The sequence below is a fragment of the Schistocerca cancellata genome, chromosome 11 (genome assembly GCF_023864275.1).
Source record: "Schistocerca cancellata isolate TAMUIC-IGC-003103 chromosome 11, iqSchCanc2.1, whole genome shotgun sequence".
Taxonomy (NCBI): Eukaryota; Metazoa; Arthropoda; class Insecta; order Orthoptera; family Acrididae; genus Schistocerca; species Schistocerca cancellata.
This window is the reverse complement of record NC_064636.1, coordinates 108548329-108566391: the sequence shown is the minus strand read 5'-3', so window position 1 is coordinate 108566391 and position 18063 is coordinate 108548329. Positions and strand designations below refer to the sequence as shown.

At 41.5% G+C, this 18063-nt stretch overlaps 1 protein-coding gene across 1 annotated transcript in view; it reads right to left on the bottom strand.

The window, feature by feature from the left end:
• LOC126108452 (serine/threonine-protein kinase Pink1, mitochondrial) overlaps positions 1-18063 on the bottom strand; it is a 109385-nt gene that overhangs the window by 29599 nt on the left and 61723 nt on the right. The window contains exon 6 of the mRNA XM_049913664.1: positions 13245-13443. Within this exon, the coding sequence (XP_049769621.1) occupies positions 13245-13443 (199 nt within the window). The remainder of the gene's footprint in view (positions 1-13244; positions 13444-18063) is intronic.

Sequence of the window (18063 nt, the reverse complement as noted above, 5' to 3'; positions counted from 1 at the left end):
AAGTCACATCGTCTTTGTTTTTAGGTATATTTTTCCTTCGTGGAATGTTTCCTTCTATTATATATATATATATATATATATATATATATATATATATATATATATATATATATATATATATATATATATATTTCAAAAGAAAGATGATGAGACTTACCCAACAAAAGCGCTGGCAGGTCGATAGACACACAAATAAACACAAACATACACACAAAACTCTAGCTTTCGCAACCAACGGTTGCCTCGTCAGGAAAGAGGGAAGGAGAAGGAAAGACAAAAGGATATGGGTTTTAAGGGAGAGGGTAAGGAGTCATTCCAATCCCGGGAGCGGAAAGACTTACCCTAGGGGGAAAAAAGGACAGGTATACACTCGCACACACACACATATCCATCCATACATACAAGACACAAGCAGACATATGTATGGATGGATATGTGTGTGTGTGCGAGTGTATACCTGTCCTTTTTTCCCCCTAGGGTAAGTCTTTCCGCTCCCGGGATTGGAATGACTCCTTACCCTCTCCCTTAAAACCCATATCCTTTTGTCTTTCCTTCTCCTTCCCTCTTTCCTGACGAGGCAACCGTTGGTTGCGAAAGCTAGAGTTTTGTGTGTATGTTTGTGTTTATTTGTGTGTCTATCGACCTGCCAGCGCTTTTGTTGGGTAAGTCTCATCATCTTTCTTTTTAAATATATTTTTCCCACGTGGAATGTTTCCCTCTATTATATATATATATATATATATATATATATATAAAATAGAGGGAAACATTCCACGTGGGAAAAATATTTCTAAAAAGAAAGATGATGAAACTTACCAAACAAAAGCGCTGGCAGGTCGATAGACACACAAACAAACACAAACATACACACAAAATTCTAGCTTTCGCAACCAACGGTTGCCTCGTCAGAATCGCAGAGAGAATGGCACACACATGTGTGTGTGTGTGTGTGTGTGTGTGTGTGTGTGCGCGCGAGTGTATACCTGTCCTTTTTTCCCCCTAAGGTAAGTCTTTCCACTCCCGGGATTGGAATGACTCCTTACCCTCCCTTAAAACCCAAATCCTTTTGTCTTTCCCTCTCCTTCCCTCTTTCCTGACGAGGCAACCGTTGGTTGCGAAAGCTAGAATTTTGTGTGTATGTTTGTGTGTCTATCGACCTGCCAGCGCTTTTGTTTGGTAAGTCTCATCATCTTTCTTTTTAGAAATATATATGATGATGACGATGATGGTGGTGGTGGAGGAAGAGGCAGTGAGACAGGCTACTAACAACAAGAAAAGGAAGCACAAATGGTGGACGGATAAATGTGAGAATGCAGTTGAGACCAGGAGAAAAGCATGGATGAAACGGCAATCCAGCAAAAAGCAAAATGTGAGAAATATTGCTAGCAAAACGATCATAAATGCCAAGAGAAGTAGATAGAATGAGAAACTTGAAGGAAACACAGCTTTCAAGAAACACAAATCTTGAGTCTTTTTCAGAGAAATGAATAGTAGAATTAACGGGTTCAGGGCAAAAGAACTCTTTCATAATAGGACACAATGGCACAATAAAAATTGTGCTAGAAAGAGGTGTGGGAGGAAATGGCTAGGTATTTTAGGAATTTGCTCAATGCAGAAGCACCGACAGTAAAGTGGACACACGTTACAGGGACGAAAGTCAGGATAATCTAGACAAAGCATCCACCAGGGCAGAAGTAGCAGAGGTAATTAAAAACTTCAAAAACAACAAGACATCAGGCAATGATGGTATCTGTGCTGAAGAGATCAAGTGGTGTGGACCTGAAATAGAAAGAAGTATGTACAATATAATGATAGATATCTGGAGAAATAAGAAAATATCCATAGACTGAAAAGAAGCCATTATAATACCACTACACAGGAAAGGTGACAAGAAAAGTACTGGATAACTACAGGAGCCTCTCTCTCTCAAATATAGGGTACACGGTTTTGTCGAGAATCATGCCGAACAAAGTTTAAGAACAACCGGGGCCGACAATACGAGCGTACCAGTGTGGCTTTAAAAAATGGAGGAACTGTACAGAACAGATATTTGGAATACAAAGGTTAACTGAACACAGACACAAGAAAGGAAGAGAGAAAATAGTGACATTTGTGGACTTCCAAAAGGGCTACGATTCAGCTGACAGAAGAACTCTGCCAGATGTGTTAGAAGATCAGGCGTCGCATTACGCTGTCAGACAGTTTCGAAATAATAACAGGAGTCCAGCAAGGGGACGGACTGTCACAAATTTTATTTAACCTCGTTTTGGACGAAGTAGTGGAGACAACTAAATAGTAACATGAAGATCAAAGGTGTGCAAATAGGGTACAAGGTCAAACATAATGCAACAGTGGACTTCCTGGCATTCACAGCTGACATGGCTCTCTTACATGAGACAGAAGAAGAGGCAAAGGCAGCAGTAAAAAATCTAGTCTAAACAGCAAAAAGGTCGGACTGAAGACTGCATATAAGAAGACCGAGAAATTGAACACAGTCTGACTGGAAGATAGATGGCCAATTGGTTGAGAAAGTTGACAATTTTTGTTATTTGGGGGAGAAGATAACTGGTGGCATAGAGAGCAGCAGTAGCGCAGTTGACAGGGCACAGCTTTTGCAGAAGCTTCGGTATGTGAATATACGGCAAGAAAAATCTGTCACGGAATGCCAAACTGCGACATTACACAGCAACTGTAAGAAATGGTGCTCTATATGCATTAGAAATGATGAAACCTTGTATACGGTTAGAGAAGGAGGAGCAGAAAATTTTGGGAGACATATGGGCACCAAGAGTAGAGGGGCATGAAAGGGAAGCAGTGGTCGGGAAGGGAGTGAGACAGGGTTGTAGCCTCTCCCCGATGTTATTCAGTCTGTATATTGAGCAAGCGGTAAAGGAAACAAAAGAAAAATTCGGAGTAAGTATTAAAATCCGTGGAGAAGAAATAAAAACTATGAGGTTCGTCGATGACATTGTAATTCTGTCAGAGACAGCAAAGGACTTGGAAGAGTGGTTGAACGGAATGGACAGTGTCTCGAAAGGAGGATATAAGATGAACATCAACAAAAGCAAAACGAGGATAATGGAATGTAGTCGAATTAAGTCGGGTGATGCTGAGGGAATTAGGTTAGGAAACGAGACACTTAAAGTAGTAAAGGAGTTTTGCTATTTGGGGACAAAAATAACTGATGATGGTCGAAGTAGAGAGGATATAAATGTAGACCGGCAATTGCAAGGAAAGCGTTTCTGAGGAAGAGAAATTTGTTAACATCAAGTATAGATTTAAGTGTCAGGAAGTCGTTTCTGAAAGTATTTGTATGGAGTGTAGCCATGTATGGAAGTGAAACACAGACGATAAATAGTTTGGATAGGAAGAGAATAGAAGCTTTCGAAATGTGGTGCTACAGAAGAATGCTGAAGATTAGATGTGTAGATCACATAACTAATGAGGAGGTATTGAACAGAATTGGGGAGAAGAGGAGTTTGTGGCACAACTTGACTAGAAGAAGGGATCGGTTGGTAGGACATGTTCTGAGGCATCAAGGTTTAATATATTTTGTATGGGATCTAAAATTTAAAAACCTTTCTCACACCGACCTGATTTAGCTTCACTGATCAGGATAGTAAAAACATCGTATATTAAGGGAATTTTCATTGACAAAGCAGGCTTATCACATTCACACAGTTCAATACTGTTCTATCCTGATTAAATTAAGCTTAACTTAAATTCCATAAGGCAGTGAAGCAATTTCGAAGTCTCAGTGCGACGAAAATTGTCAGTCGATCTCCTGGGGAAGACCGGAGATCTGCTGGTAAGACCGTGTTAGCCTATTTATTTGAAATAACTGGATATCTTGAGCATACAAAACGGCAGGTTCGTCCAGTGTAAATCAGACGTTCCCCACTGATCCTGTGCAACACAGCGTAGTAAGCAGACACTGTCAATAATAATAATCCGTTAAATAATACGCGAACACACATACTTTAGTTTAGTTCATGTATTAAATTCCTTCTCATACAGAATCTCATCAAGATGGCGACTAGCTCAACAATACATACATATACATCCTTCTTTCACGACTAATCGGCAAGAAGTCTCTATTCTTTTTCCTAAGAGAAAACATAGATAGCAGAGAAGCTATTCCATGGAGTAAATGGGCGCTCCAAGGAATAATTGGGCTTGAAACTACTTTGCATTGATAATCGGTAAGATAAGAAGAGATATTTCAAGATATGTACTGAGTTATATAATTTATAAAATTTCTGAAAATATCACGGAGAGACCGCTGCAAGAGACATTACAAAGGGATCACCAATTTAGTACTGGAGGGCAGCGTGGAGGGTAAAAATCACAGAGGGAGACCAAGAGATGAATACATTAAGCAGATTCAGAAGGATGTAGGTTGCAGTAGGTACTGGCAGATGTAACTTGCATAGGATAGAGTAGCATGGAGAGCTGCATCAAACCAGTCTCAGGACTTAAGACCACAACAACAACATCAACAACAACAACAACATGTGCACCAAAAAACATGGGGGTATCCGGATACACAGAACGCGACAGGAACTGTATGAAAATATTGAACCAATACCGAGCAAGATACGGAAGAGGTGGTTACAATTTGTTGGGCACATCAAGAGGATGGACGAGGAGAGGTTGACTAAGAAGATATAGAATGCAACCTGTCACACGGGAAACAACTGGGTGAAGGAAGTCAGAGATGACTAAGGCTGTAGGAATAAAAAAAGGAATCTGCAGGCTTAAGTACAGGACAGGGAGAAGTATAAAGGGTTGATGGACAGTCACAGGTGGCTGGACACCAAAATCAAAGTTTTCTTTACAGAAGAAGAGGTATTGGGAAAAAGAAGATGTACAAAACAAGCCTCACGTTATCCTGAAGGGTCCTAATGAAGCAGAGGTAAATGAATGCTTTATGACTGCTCATCATATATCATATTCTCTCATTTTGTTAGGGCACATACCTGTAGTGTGATTCAGGACCTCTAACTGTCAGAGGGAGTTTATGAGTGATGCCCAAGTGCAAAAGTGTGTACATTTACCTTAGAGCCACCAGTCTCTTGTCTTCAAGCTAAGCTGGGGAGTATTTATCAACAACTTGGATGCACAGCCTTTATAACCATTTTGGAGCAAGTCGTAACACCTGTGTTGGTTGATACAAATAATATACTCTGTGCTTCCCACTTTAATAATCGTGACAGCATATTGTATACATAAAAGGATCTGTATAAAGAACTTAGCACATAAGGTGAATGTCAAAAAAGAAGTTATAAGATGATCAATAAAATTAAAGCAAGGTTGATGAATGTACTCAAGTTTTGCTATTTGGGAAGTAGAGTAACAGACGACAGCAGAAGTACAGACAGTACAAAAATTCCCATGTGCAATAGCAAGAAAAGCTTTGCTGAGAGACATGAATTTGTTAACATTGGAGAAAAATTTAAATGTTGGAATGTATTTTCTGAAGCTTTCATCTAGAGTGTTGGAAAAGAAACATTGATAATAAACACCTCATACTGTAAGAGAATAGAAGCTTTTCAAATACGGCACTACAGAAGAATGCGTAACTTTAGAGCGATAGGTAACGAGACGTTACTGTGCGAGGTGTTAGCAAAAAGTAAGAGTATTTTTTTTTTTTAAAGAATCTTTATTTACTCATCAATATCAACTTTATCCCCTTCAAAGTAATCCCCTTACATGTATTACACTAGTCCCAGCGTTTTCCTTCAATCATCGAAACACTTCTGGAACTCCTATTTCGTTACTGTGTTCACATCCTTCAGTGATTCTGTTTTTATTACATTAAAAGTGGCAAAATGACGTCCTTTCACGGTTCCCTTCAGCCACAGAAATAGAAAGAAGTCATAGGTGGCCCACATACTGCCAGTACAGCAACTTAGACACCAGATTACAGAGACTGGGTGAGCACTTAGAAATGATGGGTGACCATCCAATATGTGACACAAGAAAATCTCCCATCCGACACTGTGGGAAGGAGCCCTGACAACAAACAAAACCTTAAAACATTAAGTACTATGAAATTTTTACTCTGCAGTCTAGTGTGCACAGATATGAAACTTCCTGGCAGACTAAACCTGTGTGCCGACCAAGACTTGAACTCACAGACCTTTGCCTTTCATGAAAAAGTGCCCTACCAACTGAGCTACACAAGCACGACTCACGGCCAGTCCTCACAGCGCATATCAACGCACACTCCGCTGCAGAGTGAAAATCTCATTCTGGAAACATCCCCCATGCTGTGGCTAAGCCATGTCTCCCCAATATCCTTTCTTACGAGAGTGCTTGTTCGGCAAGTTTCGCTGGTTAGCTTCTGTGAATTTTTGAAGGTAGGAGACAAGGTACTGGCAGAAGTAAAGCTGTGAGGAAGGGGCGTGAGTCGGGCTTGGGTAGCTCAGATGGTAGAGCACTTGCCCGCAAAAGGCAAATGTACCGAGTTCGAGTCTCGGTTCGGCACATGGTTTTAATCTGCCAGGAAGTTTCATATGACTTTCCAAAGGTATGTGAATACTTTTAGATGTATGTTAATAAATCTGCCTGATGATTATGTCTACAACTTGATAATATAATGAATATGCATTTAACTGGAGGTTCCTACTTTCAAAACCACAACTTTTAGAAAAATGGTCAAATACTGTCAGGAGGCAAGGTTTTCGACTGACAGAAAACAATTTTCTACGTTTGGAAAAATTCGAGAGAAGTCATTTCCTTGCAAAGTATATAAATTGCAGAAGCCTGAAAGATGGTGCTGTTCCATCTGTCTATGATGTACCTTTTGCATTCCTTGCTTTTATGTTTTCATTTTCTTCAAAGGCAAAGAGAAAATGTGAAGCGGTAGCCCAGCTTAGAGCCTGTGCCTACCGTCATTTATTTTTTTAATTATTTTCAAATGGGGGAAGAAAAAAAAAAACCACAAGATGTTTTTCTTGTTCCTCGGTAAGAGGAAAGACTCGCTGTTAATGAACGAAAGTAGACGGACGTTATTTGAGAGCATAATCGGCAGTAGCCATTTTGGTTGTGAGAATAAGTTAAAAGTCTGTTTTTTTTATGTGCATCAAAGGAAGAATATAATACAAGGTGTGGCGCGGGAACATCCTTATTTGAAATGCGTGGCACACGGCAGCTGTTACTCATCGTTGTGTGGGTTTCAGAGCAGTCAAAAGTACGAGACTTAACATTTTATTGAAGGTTGGTTTAGTAGCAATCATGCAGTGGGCAAAAGAGGAGCACGTTTTGCCGTTGTGGCCTACTTTTCGAACGGACGTTCAGTCATCAGAATTCAGTGTGCATTCGAGAAACAGTTCAACATCACACCTGCAGGTCTTGGCCCTCATGGGAAATCAACTTATGTGGGCAGACACCTTTATGAATACTGGAAGTGTGCAGAAAAAGAAACCAGGACCTTCAAGAATCACCAGAATGCCCGAAAACATCGAGAGGGTAAGGATGTCGATTTTGAATTCCCCCAAGCGATCTGCACGCAAACACGCAGCTGCCCTTGCAATTTCTGAACACACAGTGAGATAAATTCTTCACGAACAGTTGAAATTTCATCAGTATAAATTGTGCACACACTTCATCCACGTGATTTTTTTTTTCACGTAAAAATGAGTGTGAAGCCTCGATCAATGAGCTGCCTCATGATGCCTTAGTGTTGTTCAGCAACAAGGCACATTTTCATTTGTCTGGCTGCGTGAATAAACAAAATATGCGCTATTTGAGTGGCACGAACCCCCGAGAACTTCACGGGCAGCCCCTGCATAAACTATGTGTGACTGTTTGGTGTGGACTATCTAAAGTCGGCATTTTTGGCCCACTGTTTTTCGAAGAGAATAAGGCAGCGATGATCACTTTTGAGCATTATGTTCCGGTGACTGAACAGTTATTTCTTCCGGAACGTGAAGAAATGGATGTGGGTGATGTCCAGTTCCGACAAGATGGCGCCACAGCTCACACGGCACGAACATCGACGATCATGTTGCACAAACACTTCCCCGATCGTCTATCTCTCTGAGAGGGCAATCTCCAGTGGCCGGCACGCTCGCCAGATTTTGCGCCGTGTGACTTTTTCTTACAGGGCTATGACAAATCCTCGGTGTATACCAATCATCGGCAGACCCTGGCTGAGTTACTGAACAATATTCGTGTCACCGTTGCCAACATCGATAGAGATGTGTCGGAAAAAGTGGAGCGGAACTTACAATTTCAACTCTCCAAATGCATCGAGCAGAATGGAGACCACCTTCAAGATATCATTTTCAAAAGTTAATAGAACAAAACTTTAGATGTTACCCTTTGGACAGAAAAATAAATAAAATTATGTCTCTAATACTTTGATTTGTGATTTTCTTTAAATAATGTTTTTAAAATATCTGAACACGTGAGGCAATACTGACCCTACAACTTATTTTAGAAGCTAGATTAAGGAAAGGCAAACCTACGTTTCTAGCATTTGTAGACTTAGAGAAAGATTTTGACAATGTTGACTGGCATACTCTTTCAAATCCTGAAGGTGACAAACATAGGGAGCAAAAGGCTATTTACAATTTGTACAGAAACCAGACTGCAGTTATAAGAATCGAGGGGCATGAAACGGAAACAGCTGTTGGGAAGGGAGTGAGACACAGTTGTAGCCTCTCCACGATGTTATTCATTCTGTATATTGAGCAAGCACTAAAGGAAACAAAAGAAAAATTCAGAGTAGGTATTAAAATTCACGGAGAAGGAATAAAAACTTTGAGGTTTGCCAATGACATTGTAATTATGTCAGAGACAGCAAAGGACTTGGAAGAGCAGTTGAACAGAATGGACAGTGTCTTGAAAGGAGGGTATTAGATGAACATCAACAAAAGCAAAACGAGGATAATGGAATGTAGTCGAATTAAATCAGGTGATGCTGCGGGAATTAGATTAGGAAATGAGACACTTAAAGTAGTAAAGGAGTTCAGCTATTTGGGGATAAAAATAACTGATGATGGTCGAAGTACAGAGGATATAAAATGTAGACTGACAATTGCAAGGAAAGGGTTTCTGAAGAAGAGAAATTTGTTAACATCGAGTATACATGTAAGAGGCAGAAATCTTTTCTGAAAGTATTTGTATGGAGTGTAGCCATGTATGGAAGTGAAACGTGGACGATAAATAGTTTGGACAAGAAGAGAATAGGAGCTTTCGAAATGTCGTGCTACAGAAGAATGCTGAAGATTAGATGGGTAGATCACATAACTAATGAGGAGGTGTTGAATAGAAGTGGGGAGAAGAGGAGTTTGTGGCACAACTTGACAAGAAGAAGGGATCGGTTGGTAGGACATGTTCTGAGGCATCAAGGGATCACCAATTTAGTATTAGAGGGCAGTGTGGAGGATAAAAATCGTAGAGGGAGACCAATAGATGAATACACTAAGCAGATTCAGAAGGATGTAGGCTGCAGTACGTACTGGGGAATGAAGAGGCTTGCACAGGATAGAGTAGCATGGAGAGCTGCATCAAACCAGTCTCAGGACTGAAGACCACAACAACAACAACAAGAAAGATCCCGTGGCACACCCTGTATTATTTTACTAACTGAAAGGCTGTACGAGTCATCATTCCAAGTAGTACTGTAATATATGGAAGGCCAGGAAGCCCACCTGTGTACTTCGGATTTATCACGAAGACCCGATTACGACATTACACAGGACACTGTCAAGATTTTGTAGGTGGATACGGCAATCGGAAGCAGTATTATTAATTGGTAAGCATTAATCTACAACTAGAAAAAGACTATTTTGTTTATGTGGAACTAATATGAAAAGATTCTTTACCCATTTACTGGCACAGCTCAGCTTATCGTGCTTGCCTGACACACCGGGAAATTCATCTCATTATTTCCATATATCTAAACTTTATTTCTTATTATATTATATGTCTTATGTCCCGAACCATATACAGCAGATCACAAGTTGTTTTTGTAAACCGTACGGCTAGTATTTTGTTTTAAGCATAAGTTTACCACCGCAACGACTGCTATTCAAACTGTTCACTACAGACCACTTACGGGACTGCGGGGTGTTGTGCAACACACACTGAATAAAAATATGCCATACTGACACCTACGTTCACATCACTGACGTACGAGTGGCTCCTGGAAACGTAAGACAAAGCCACGTGTCGAGAGGCAACGTGCCACTCCGATGCTTGTATGGCTACTTCCTCAACTTGTTGCTGTCAGGAGCAGGTAAGCTACGGTCGCTCCAAAGTTTCACTGATGTCAGCTTATGTGGACGGAGGAGCGGTGGACGGAGGAGCGGTAAAAAGATACGAATACAGTGAGCAGATTTACACGGAGGTAGGTCGCAGTAGTTACACTGTGTCATCAAAAATATTCGGACACCTGGCTGAAAATGACTTACAAGTTCGGGCCGCCCTCCGTCAGTAATGCTGGAATTCAATGCGGTGTTGGCCCACCCTTAGTCTGGATGACAGCTTCGACTCTCACAGACATACGTTGAATCAGGTGCTGGAAGGTTTCTCGGGGAATGGCAGCCCATTCTTCGATGATTGCTGCACAGAGGAGAGGTATCGATGTCGGTCGGTGAGGCCCGGCACGAAGTCGGCATTCCAAAACATCCCGAAGGTGTTCTATACGATTCACGTCAGGACTCTGTGCAGGCCAGTCCATTACAGGGATGTTACTGTCGTGTAACCACTCTGCCACAGGTTGTGCATTACGAACAGCTGCTCGATCATGTTGGAGGATGAAATTGCCAACCCCGAATTGCTCTCCATTAGGAGGGGGGTGGGAGGAGGGAGGGGGGGGGGGGGGCGATAAGCGCTTAAAACATCAATTCAGGCCTGTGCTGTGAAAGTGCCATGCAAAACAACAATAAGTGGAAGGCCTCTCATGAAAAACTTGACCACACCATAACATAACCTCCAAATTTTATTGTTGGCACTACACACACTGGCAGATGACGTTCACCGGGCATTCGCCTTAGCCACACCCTGCCATGTGGTCGCCACATTGTGTACTGTGATTCGTCAAACTACAAAACGTTTTTCCCATTGTTCTATGGTCCAACGTTTACGCTCCTTACACCAAGCGAGGCGTGGTTTGGCATTTACCAGCAAGATGTGTGGCTTATGACTAGCTGCTCGACCATGAAATCCAAGTTTTCTCACCTCCTGCCTAACTGTCATAGTACTTGCAGTGGATACTGATGCAGTTTGGCATTCCTGTGTGACCGTCTGGATAGATGTCTGCCTATTACACATTACAACCCTCCTCAATCGTCGGCAATCTCTGTCAGTCAACAGACAAGGTCGGCCTGTACGCTTTTGTGCAGTATGTGCCCCTTCACATTTCCACTTCACCATCACATCAGAAACAGTGGACCTAGGGATGTTTAGGAGCGTGAAAATGTCACATACATGCGTATGGCAAATGACACCCAATCACTTGACCACATTCAAAGTCCACGAGTTCTTCAGAGCGCCCATTCTGCTCTCTTACAACGTCTATTGACTTTTGGGGCCACTGATATCGAGTATCTAATAGTAGGTGGCAGCACAATGCACATAATATGAAAATCGTATGTTTTTGGGGGTGTCCAGATACTTTTGAACACACAGTGTATTTGGAGATGAAGAGGATTGCACAAGTTCGAGTAGTGTGGAGAGCTGCACCAAACCAATCTCCAAACTAAACACAAACAGCAAAATCGTCACCAAACCGTGAATTGTGTTGTTGTTGTGGTCTTCAGTCCTGAGACTGGTTTGATGCAGCTCTCCATGCTACTCTATCCTATGCAAGCTTCTTCATCTCCCAGTACCTACTGCAACCTACATCCTTCTGAATCTGCTTAATGTATTCATCTCTTGGTCTCCCTCTGCGATTTTTACCCTCCAATGCTAAATTTGTGATCCCCTGATGCCTCAGAACATGTCCCACCAACCGGTCCCTTCTTCTTGTCAAGTTGTGCCACAAACTCCTCTTCTGCCCAATTCTATTCAATAACTCCTCATTAGTTACGTGATCTACCCATCTAATCTTCAGCATTCTTCTGTAGCACCACATTTCGAAAAGCTCCTATTCTCTTCTTGTCCAAACTATTTATCGTCCATGTTTCACTTCCATACATGCCTACACTCCATACAAATACTTTCAGAAATGACTTCCTGACACAAATCTATACTCAATGTTGACAAATTTCTCTTCTTCAGAAACGCTTTCTTGCCATTGCCAGTCTACATTTTATATCCTCTCTACTTCGACCATCATCAGTTATTTTGCTCCCCAAATAGCAAAACTCCTTTACTACTTTAAGTGTCTCATTTCCTAATCTAATTCCTCAGCATCACCCAACTTAATTCGACTACATTCCATCATCCTCGTTTTGCTTTTGTTGATGTTCATCTTATATCCTCCTTTCGAGACACTGTCCATTCCGTTCAACTGCTCTTCCAAGTCCTTTGCTCTGTCTGACAGAATTACAATGTCATCGGCGAACCTTAAAGTTTTTATTTCTTCTCCCTGGATTTTAATACCTACTCCAAATTTTTCTTTTGTTTCCTTTACTGCTTGCTCAATATACAGATTGAATAACATCGGGGAGAGGCTACAACCCTCTCTTACTCCCTTCCCAACCACTGCTTCCCTTTCATGCCCCTCGACTCTTATAACTGCCATTTGGTTTCTGTACAAATTGTAAATAGCCTTTCGCTCCCTGTATTTTACCCTTGCCACCTTTAGAATTTGAAAGAGAGTATTCCAGTCAACATTGTCAAAATCTTTCTCTAAGTGTACAAATGCTAGAAATGTAAGCTTGCCTTCCCGTAATGTTTCTTCTAAGATAAATCGTAAGGTCAGTATTGCCTCACGTGTTCCAACATTTCTACAGAATCCAAACTGATCTTCCCCGAGGTCGGCTTCTACCAGTTATTCCATTCATCTATAAAGAATTCGGGTTAGTATTTTGCAGCTGTAACTTATTAAACTGATAGTTCGGTAATCTTCGCATCTGTCAACTCCTGCTTTCTTTGGGATTGGAATTATTATATTCTGCGTGAAGTCTGTGGCTATTTCGCCTGTCTCATATATCTTGCTCACCAGATGGCAGAGTTTTATCAGGACTGGCTCTCCCAAGGCCGTGAATTAATGGATTAAAAAACCACTGTAGACACATCTCACTCTTAATAGTGAAGTAAATAGCCAGTAGGCAGTAGGAAAGTACCTCCGGTGCCATGAGTGCAGTGTTGCCGCCACGGTCCGTCTCTGCGGAGTGGTACGGCATAGACAGGCCGTGGTGGGCGTCGGCCAGACAGCACCCGAAGTCGGTGACGGCGAGCAGCGGGCAGGGCGCCTCCTCCTCCACCCCCTCCCCATCCTCCGGACCCAGCAGTGTCAGCAGCAGGTTGTCACTCTTCAGGTCCCTGCCAAACACATCTGTTCAGCTAGTCCACTTCTCTCTCTCTCTCTCTCTCTCTCTCTCTCTCTCTCTCTCTCTCTCTCTCTCTCTCACACACACACACACACACACACCAACAGGAATGTAAATAATTAGAGCTTCAACTTTCTGTGACCAGTAGAATGGCCACAAGAATGCGTTAGTGCTGTTCACGTTTAGTGTTGCCACCAGACCTGGTAGGTTACCGTATTTACTCAAATCTAAGCCGCAGTTTTTTTCCGGTTTTCGTAATCCAAAAATCTGCCAGCGGCTTTGAATCGAGTGCAAAGTAAGCGGAAGTTCTGAAAAATGTTGGTAGGTGCCGCCACAACTAACTTCTGCTGTTGATTATATGTACCGCTACACAGGCATGCTTTGCAGGCTCAAAGATAAATACTGGAGCCAAAACCTCTGCTTCAGTATTTTTTTAAAAAAAAACATTTCAGTGTACTACGAAAATCCGACTGGCAAGACTGACTGGGATGTTTGTCAATACGGTCAACTCTACGTTCTGAATTTTTTCCTACCTGCGAGAAGAGATGGTTGCTAATAGGAACTTTTATGAATTGTGAATCACATGCAGTATTCTCTTCACCATAAGAATAATACGAATATAAACATTTTGCCATGTATTCCTTCGTGTTTGCTGCTATCTCATTTAAATCCTGTCCGCCTAATAAACTACGAAACTAGAGGAAGACAACAGCAAACGCGGAAGAATATACATATCATATTATGTTTATATTCGTATTATTCTTATGCCTAATAGTGATGTTCAGAAATGAAGCATGGCAATTGACTAGATTTTTAAATCTAAGATGACTAATTTCTGTGCAGAATGTAATGTACTAAAGAGGCGTCTGCAAAGATTTTCAAATGGAGAAAAATTTGGCTAAACTCTCATTCAGAACATCTTCTATCATACGCAGTCTATTATTTGGTTCTTGTTGATCATTATCAAAGAAAGCAGCAGTGTAAGTAACAGCAAACTGCAGTCTCTTGCCATTGTTTCGCCAATGAGACGATTCCTCTTTTTTTTTTTTTTAATTGTAAGCGGCGGTAGTGTGCACAAAAGCAAGCCATGCTGGGAGCAGTGACAGCTCGTAAACCCTCATTATCAGAATGCGACAAACAGTGCGTGACACGGTACAGTAATGCATTTTCAGCTTAGAGTGACGTAAACACCTATAACTAAGAGAACGGCACTTATCAGATCAAAGAAAAATAAGCAATCAATTCAAACCAGACGAAGCACCAAAAAAGGAAGGGTACCCGTATAAATACGGACAGAACACCTGACACATAGCAATGGCTACCTGGTAAAGCTTAACTGCTAAGCTTACAACTCGAACCAAACAACTGTAGCTGTATTGTCATTCATTCGACCTAAATTGTGTCGAATATTATAATGGACCAACTTTGTTTCGATTTGGAGGTACAGCCTAGAACTTTTCTCTGCCCTTGAAATTCGAGTCTCAAATTTCAGGTGCGGCTTAGATTTGGGTGGGGCTTAGATTCGAGTAAATACGGTATGCACGGTGTTCACAAATTCCCATTACAAACTTCTAGAACTTGCACAGGAGAATGAGTACCGTATTTACTCGAATCTAAGCCGCACTCGAATCTAAGCCACTCCTGAAAAATGAGACTCAAAATCGAGGGAAAAAAATTTTCCCGAATCTAAGCCGCACCTGAAATTTGAGACTCGAAATCGAACAAAAGCTTAACAGTTAAGCTTTACCAAGTAGCCACTGCTATGTGTCAGGCACTCCGTCCTTATTTGTAAGGGTATCCTTCATTTTTCACGTGCTTCATCTTGTTTGAATCTATCGCTTATTTTGCTTCAATCTGATAACTGCCATTCTCTTTGTTATAGGTGTTTATGTCACTCTAAGCTGAAACTGCATTACTTTAATGTGTCATGCATTGTTTGTTGCATTCTGATAATGAGTGTTTATGATCTGTCGCCACTCGCGGCATGGCTTGCTTTTGTGGGGGAGGGGGAGAAGAAGAAGAAGAAGAAGAAGAAGAAGAACTGTCTCATAAGCAAAACAATGGCAAGAGACTGCTATTTGTTGTTACTTCCACTGCTGCTTTCTTTGATGATAATGATCAACAAGAACCAAATAATAGACTGTGTATGATAGATGATGTTCTGAACGACAGTTTAGCGAAAATTTTTCTCCGACTGAAAATTGCAGACGCCTCTTTAGTAGCCCTACATTACATTCTGCACAGAAATTAGTCATCTTAGATTTAAAAATCTAGCCAGTTGCCGTACTTCATTTCTGTCTGTATCACTATTCAGCATAAGAATAATAGGAATATAAACATGACACGATATGTCTACTCTTCCGCGTTTGCTGTTGTCTCACTCTAGTTTCGCAGTTTATTATTCAGACAGGATTTAAATGAGATAGCAGCAAACACGGAAGAATACATGGCATAATGTTTACATTGTTCTACCTTTTCTTTTAATTTATTTACTGACGCAGAAGTTTTGGCACCAGTATTTACCTTTGTGCCTGCAAAGCACGCCTGTGTAGCGCTACATATATTCAACGGGAAAAGTTAGTTGTGGCGGCACCTACCAACATTTTTCAGAACTTCCGCTTACTTTGCACTGTATTCTAAACCGCAGACGGTTTTTTGGATTACAAAAACCGGGAAAAATGTGCGGCTTAGATTCGAGTAAATACGGTACATAATATTTTGAATTGGAACCAATGTCCGGAAACGTACCCTTCCCATTCCACAACAGTTTCAAATCATATATGTAACCTATACATTTATGCTTGAGCAACTGAATTAGGCACAAAACAATACAATTATTAGGTAACAATTCAATGGGAACATAACAAAGCATCCATTTATCACTTAAGCACATTTATTTGCATTACCACTTAAAAATTGTGTGTTTCCATTATTCCAAAACAAAATAGAACCCAGTGTACTGTACATAAGGAACAACACCGATGCACTACAAAAGCTCTTTGATGTGGGAACCACTGACATCATTAGAGACATTTTACGTACAAAGCGTGTTCTGGTACATACTCTCCATCCCATCTGGTGTCTCTCCACTTACTAGAGCAGCAGCCAGAACTCGTGCCGGCAGATGTTTGCAGAAAATGTTTGCGATACAACTCACAAACAACTCTTCCGTTCTCTCGAGCTCCGCTATACGTGAGGAGTGTACCTGTCTAGTCTGAAAACATGTACTGGGCCACTTTTCTGCATCGGAGATGCACAGGCATCGAATAGGTCTCGCAGCGAGGCAAACATGTTGCGAACATCGCTAATCAATTACTAGCCACAAACAGTGTTGTGAACTCGGTGTAAACGCTCCTTTAGACAGAAACTAAAAACATTCATAGAGATCCACATGTCCTCATAGCGGAAACTTCCCAGTCACTAATAGATGATCAAATATGTAGTTATTACCGACAACTACTGTGAATCACAGCCCACATTTTTTGATTTAAAAAGAAACTGATTGACAAGGTGAACAAGCAGGGGGAATTAACTGCAGAAGAAATCACAAAAGCTTGACTTTATTGCACGAAGATGGAGAATGTGCCTCTATGCACAGTATCAAAAATAGTGTCTCTCAACCCATTTTTGGAGGTTGTTTACAATACGTCCAGGTTAACCATGGAAGAAGGACACCCACTTATTCTAAGATGTAAATTACCATTACACACAGAGCTTTTAATCCTGTGCCCTCGGAAATTTATAGCTCTGTGTGTGAGTCGGTAGGGAGGATTACGGGAGAGAATGGTCGGCTCGACAAAGAGACGTTTCAGATAACTCGAGGCCCATTTCTCAAACTTAGGACAAAGTACTCACTCCAGCGCACATCCTCGAGGGAGAGGGACTCACAGTATTGTGAACCGGACTTGAGCCACTGACCGCAGCAGACTTGATGACAAAGCTCACACAGTGTCAAAGAACAGAAGATTTCTGGAAGTGCAGGAAGTACTGAGGACCTGGCACTCTCGCGTAACTTTCACCAATTCGAATGCTCGAACAGAGGAGCAGTGAGGCTCCGAACTGATGACAGTGTGCTCTTACAAGTAGTTCTTCCAAAGCACCTGTGGAAGGGCGGAAGAGAGCGAGAGTACAGGAGCCGAAAGAAGGCAGAGGCGGAATCCCGACCGCATACGGAAGGCATTTCTGTAGACCTGTCAGGCTGGTCATACCTCTGGAGGTAGACCAGAGTGTGGAGAATCACTGAAACGGCACCTACACACTGCACTATATCTGAATTGTATTGTTAAGCGAAATACTGGATGGATGAATGAAGTCCGTGTATTCGCACACTCAGTTAAGCAGCCTCAAGGCAAAAACAATTTCTACTAGTGATACGTGCCTTATTATGTTACACTTTTAAGTTACGATTACACAGTAGTGGAAATCAATACAAAGACCTGGATGTTTGTTTGTAGGAAAATTAACAACGTCGGCTGGAATAGTCGTGCACAGTGTGTACACAATAGTATGAGATCCAGTATAATGACGAAATCAGTCAAAGGGTATCGCATTTGATGCCAGTAGTACAGTATATAACATGACATCCAGCAATTCAGGTGTTAGAGGATGGAAC